This window comes from Uloborus diversus, chromosome 2 (assembly GCF_026930045.1).
Source record: "Uloborus diversus isolate 005 chromosome 2, Udiv.v.3.1, whole genome shotgun sequence".
In the NCBI taxonomy this organism is placed as follows: domain Eukaryota; kingdom Metazoa; phylum Arthropoda; class Arachnida; order Araneae; family Uloboridae; genus Uloborus; species Uloborus diversus.
This window is the reverse complement of record NC_072732.1, coordinates 2,144,966-2,150,965: the sequence shown is the minus strand read 5'-3', so window position 1 is coordinate 2,150,965 and position 6,000 is coordinate 2,144,966. Positions and strand designations below refer to the sequence as shown.

The 6,000-nt window shown below is 34.5% G+C and overlaps 1 protein-coding gene across 1 annotated transcript in view; it reads left to right on the top strand.

The window, feature by feature from the left end:
- Positions 1-6,000, top strand: part of LOC129217731 (GTPase HRas) — a 51,668-nt gene that overhangs the window by 23,625 nt on the left and 22,043 nt on the right. The window contains exon 2 of the mRNA XM_054852067.1: positions 5,111-5,159. Coding sequence (XP_054708042.1) covers positions 5,111-5,159 — 49 coding nt within the window. The remainder of the gene's footprint in view (positions 1-5,110; positions 5,160-6,000) is intronic.

The following is a 6,000-nucleotide window of genomic DNA, read 5'->3' as shown; positions in this document are numbered from 1 at the left end:
GCTCATTAGCTTTTTGTCACCACATTACTTGTTTCTTTATTTAATTTTTAAAAAGATCAAGACGAGGTCTGAAGTTCAATGTTTGGGTTCTTTAAATGTGGCAGATTGAGTATTTTATTTCTTCGCCAGGTGGCGAATGATTGTTTTCAGGTCAAGTTGCCAATTTTCTGAAATTCCGAAATTCCTAGTCACACGGAAGAAGATTCTTGAATGCCACGTGACTAGGGAGATTGTTCATGGTCACGTGGAATTTCAGTCCCTTATTAATAAGAACCGAAAATAATGTAAGAGGAATTAGAATGGAGCCATGACACAGGGTTCGTACGCTCCTTCAAAACTCCTCCAATGCTCCTTCATTGAGGAAAAATTTTTGAAGGGCCCTTCAAACTCCTTCATTTTGGTTTTAACTCCTTCAAAACTCCTTCTTTTTTAGTTCAAGACTACATCATCTTCCTCTATGACAGTGACTTGAAATACTTCGATCGACAACTTAGTCCCAAGGGCGATTGTATAAGGGCGGTTTTAATGTAGTAATTTCTTTTTTTTTTTTTCTTAAAATGTGATTAACAAATTGATCATAGTTAAGTCACAAAAGTTGAAGGTGAAAATATTATTAGATGATTGAGACATTTCATAAGTGAAGTGAACCATGCTTAAATGGTGCTTTTCTATTTTTTCAAGTTTTATGATTATTGTTTTTCCCTTCACCTCAGCAGCAAAAGTCAGATTGTCTAATTATCCTCATAAATATAATAGCCAATGATCGAGTAACGCTAACGTGACGTCATCAACAATGAAACTAGCACCACTGTATGATAATTTGATAATATTGTAACGGATTCGGTGCGACTTCCACTTTCTTGAAATGAAGACACAGTTCTTGATAAAAACACAGGAGCTTTATTTACACTATGTACAGGAGAAATCGTTAACAACTGCTAAATGAATCATCAGCAATTAAGCAAATATCACTCAACACCGTAAACTGAACGGTTACACACGTTTTTACTTCCAAATACGAAAACAACACAGCGAAATGCCTCGCTATAAACAGAGCAAATACGCTCTCAGTTCGAAATCTCAATCGAAACTCAACTCTTTATCACGCAGGACGCTTTTATAAACATCGAAGAATTTTCCACAACATTCTTACCTCTTCTCGAAATGCGAAGACCGTTATCAAATTTTATCAATGAAAAGAAAAGGAAATAAGGGGTCGTATACTTTAGCCGAATGAAAAGGGGGTTGTATATTCATTACGGGAAACTATTTACAGGTTACGTTACTACAATAATTACTATTTACAGGATTTGTAACAATATGTTTTGGTAACGTTTAAAATGCAGGGAAATGCTTTATTTTGATAGGGCCGAACTGTTTCACTGGTAAAACTCATTTTAGAAGAATGAAGAAACGTAAAAATGGTCAACGAAAAACGCTATCTACTGAAGTTTAGGGTTAATCTACTGGATTTAGGGTTAAAATGTCAACTATCAAAATATCATGAAACAAGGCAATGACTTCGTTCAAATGTAGAAGCGATTTTCATCCGTCATACCTTGACGGGCGACTTTCTAGTTATTTAAGTATTTAAAAATACTGTTACAAATCCTGTAAATAGTAATTATTGTAGTAACGTAACCTGTAAATAGTTTCCCGTAATGAATATACAACCCCTTAACATATGGCTAAAGTATACAACCCCCTATTCTTTTTATTTTCATTGATAAAATTTGATAACGGTCTACGCATTTCTCGAAGCAGAAAGAATGTTGTGGAAAATTCTTGGATGTTTATAAAAGCCGTTAGCGATGGATAAACAGTTCGTTTCGATTGATATTTCGAACTGAGAGCATTTTTGCTCTGTTTATTGCGAGGCATTTCGCTGTGTTGTTTTCGTATTTGGAAGTAAATACGTGTGTAACCGTTGAGTTTACGGTGTTGTGTGATAATTGCTTAATTGCTGATGAATAATTTAGCAGTGGTTGAAGATCTTTCCTGTACATAGTGTAAATAAATTTCCTGTGTTTTTATCAAGAACTGTGTCTTCATTTCAAGAAAGTGGAAGTCGCACCGAATCCGTTACAATACATAAATATGTTATTATGCAGACACATTGCAACAAAATGTTTATAAAAGATATGACATGGTGACAAGAGGAGGAGTTAGGTGATGTGTGACACTTCGTGATAAAGGGGGAAGGGGGTGCAAAAAAAAGTGCGACATCATTTAATAACGGCCCATTAGTACTCCTTCAAAACTCCTCCAAAACTCCTTCATTTTATTTCTGAAATTGAGTACGAACCCTGGGATGGCTCGGGGTTGGTCTCCTTTCGTTTGTTGTTCGCATCAGTCGTTGAACTCGGGCGGTTTCCTGCTTTGATTGGACTTCTTGAGAAAAAGTATGCTTTTGCAGATAACGGGTTTTCTGGACAGGAATAAAAGAAAAGACTCATTATCTGTATCGATGCAATGCCAATGCAGCATCGATGGAATGTTTTCATTCATTTTTCCTCCTTACTGTTAACGTTCAGGATGAACGATTTGCGGCTCAATTAAAAAATGGCGACTTAACACTTTCTGTATCATTCGGTTTTAAAAAAATAAAATCTAAATAACGAAAATGAAGTGTGACATTTTCGCTTTTTTACTCCAGATTAGAGATCAAGTACTCGGTAACTACTCGGTACTCGGCCAATTTGCGAAGTACTCGGTACTCGGCCAAATTTTGATCAGATACTCGGCCGATACCGAGTAGTTGTAAAAAATGGAATATTGTTAAGGCAGATTTTAGAATTATAAAGGAGTGCAACCATATAATACACTGCAATCATTTGCAATTAAAATTTACAAGTCAAATTTAAATTTTGAGAATAATGAAGCTTGTTATGCTTCAATGGAGTGAATCTTTTTAATGTCCGCAAAGTTAATAAAACTTATTTACCACAGTGTAAAAAGTATGAAATTTTGTTATGTTTGTTGGACTAGAACCAGGAGCGTGAACAGGGGGGGGGGGACACCTTTTGGCCTGAGCCTGAAGGAGGCCCAATATTTTTTTTTAACTAGGCATGAAATTAAAGGTAAACAATATGGAGGGGGAGGGGGACTGGGAAAAGGGGGGTCCCAAAATTTATGTGCATGCCCCCGACTGCAACTAATATAGATTAATATAATTTGTTTTAATTCCAACTTGATTAATGTGTTTATTTTTAATTTTGAAAATTACCTTTTTATAAAATTTTTGACACAAACAAAATCTTTTACAAAATGCGTAATTAAATTTCAGCTGGAATTTTGTTTTAAAGACTATTATATGGACATGGAGTTCTATACTACTATTCCAATAAATTTGAAATTCATCACGTGTGTGTCGGTGGTTCTTCTTAAAACATAATTGTAACTCGGTACTCGGCTACGTCTCTGCTCAAGATAAATTAATTACCGCAAAAGCACCGATTTTCGAAGTAATGAAGATGTCGGTGATTTCGCTTGCAGAATGCTCCAGGAACTTTTTTTGAACAGAACCAAAAGTTGATATAAAAATCAAATATCGCGAGGCCCATAATATTCGGGATTAGAACGGGCGAAACCCCTTGCGGAAACAAGTGCTTTTTTAGTAAATGAATAAAAACCATGTGCGATCTGTAATAGCTTGAGATATTCATCTTAATCGTTATAAAAATCTTATTTAAGATTTTTGATTTAATTTTAAGTATCATGGACCCATTGTGTCCCTTCAATAAATGCATTATTGGGGGAGGAGGGGGACACCGTTTAAAAAATCAAACTTGTATTCTCTCAGTAGTTGGTAAAATTCTAAATTTTCTTTTTAAATTTCAAATTTAATTTAGTATTAAGTAATTTTCATGTTAAGTCTCCTTGGTTTTTCCTTAAAATAACTTGCGTCTATAATTTATTGTGCTTATTTTATTGCTTTTTTCTTTCCTTTAACTTAATCTGCCGTGATATTTAATGGTTATTTAGTGCTTTTCAGTTTTATTCCTTACTAGTGATACCCGCACGGCTTTGCCCGTAATAGAAAAATCAAAAGGTCTTTACGTTCGCCTGTATATTTACAAATAATGTATGGTGAATTTTCTCGCCAGTTGGCTTGTACTCATCTTACGGTTCCACGTTATGATCATTTCGTATCTCGCCAATCGGCTTCTGCCCATGTTACGGTTTCACGTTATGATAATTTCGTAATTTACTCGTCCATCTTATGATAGTTTTGTTCCTAAAATTGGAATAGAAGGAGAACCACATCGAATTTTCGAAAAATCGCTTCGAGGTGCACATCCCCATGCTACAAACTAACTTTGTGCCCAATTTCGTGAAAATCGGCTGAACGGTTTAGGCGCTATTCGCGTCACAGACATCCTACAGACATCCTCCGGACAGAGAGACTTTCAGTTTTATTATTAGTAAGAAGATAAGATAAGATAAGAAGAATAAAGATAAAGATATGCTTCATAAGCAAGAAGTTTTCAATACTGTGAAGGTATATATTAATGGGGTGGTTTCCTTCGGTCAAAAGTACTACTTTTAGTCATTGAAATGGATAGAATGAGCAAACAAAAGTACATAGACCCAGAAAATACTTTCATTTTCCCAACAGTTATTTTTTTAAATTAATTTCTTAAAATGTCCGATTTTTCAATCAAGGCGTAGTCTTGATGACGTCACAAATGATGCTATTTAGCGCATCTTTCTTCCGCGTTTCCATGTTATGATAATCAAGCAGCGAATTAAAATTGCGCTCTACGCTTGCTATCAACCCTATCGTTGCCAATACACGTGAGTCAAGATGCGAATTAAATATTTTGTTCTGTGAATGGCAACATTGAATGGCATTTCGTCATTTGTGATGTCACACGACAAAAGTGTAAACAATGGAAGCGCTCCAATTTAAGTAATTTTTTAAAAATATCAAACTTAAATAAATTATTTAAAAAATGGTCAGATCCTATGTTTTTAAGCATGCTCTTTCAGGAAAAAAATATACTTTTAAAATTTGGGAAACGACCCCATTTGAATACTGTGAATATGTTAAATCTTTCATGCCTGTTCAAAAAAAAAAAATGTCTGATTCAGTTTTATTTCTTTACAGCCGGAGGTGTTGGAAAGAGTGCCTTGACTATACAGTTAATTCAAAATCAGTAAGTTTTTGTTTTGATACCTTTTTTTTTTCCACAGTATGTAATGAGTTGTTTAGATCGTCGCAACTAGAGCTTGACTATCATGAAATATACGAGAAACATCAAACTCCGGATACGCGAATTTTTCGGATAATTGAGCGTATAAAAAGGAACTACTTTGATGTACCCCCCACCCCCCAAATCGGAAATTTGGCGACTTTTTTTTCTCGCCAAGCAAAATCCCTGTTTTATGGCTCAAAATTCCCTGAAACTTTTCAACAACACTACATACTATAAGCATATTGAAAGCTAAAAGGTAAAAATAATTAATAGAAAAAAAAAATATAATTGGAAAATACAACCAGATTTGCAGCAAAATACGGCAAGTCAGAAATCTGCTTGATCACTTCACAAAGAAATGGCGAATGAATGAAATGGCGCTAAAACATATATGAAATCCAAAAATTATTGCCACAAAACTTTAAAAAAAAAAAAAAAACTCAAAAAATGGTACAAAATACAAGAAAATACTAAATTTGGAAAAAATAAAAACCTAAAAGCTGAAAAAACCTAAATTGGCAACACCAAAATAAGAAACAGCAACCCTAAAAAGTCCGTAGAGAGTGCCAGATTTGGCGCGTAATTTTTTTTTTTTTTTGGGGGGGGGGGGGTATATCAAAGTTATACCTATAAAAATTCGAACTTATTCAAAACTACTGAGTGTAATAAAGCTAGAACTACGAGAAAATGGAAAGGAAAGATTTTAATGTTATTGTTCCAAAATAGATTCAACAATTAACGAAAATCGCCATCGCTGATACGATCTTATCGCGTAAAACCGCGATTGCAAAAACATGACCAT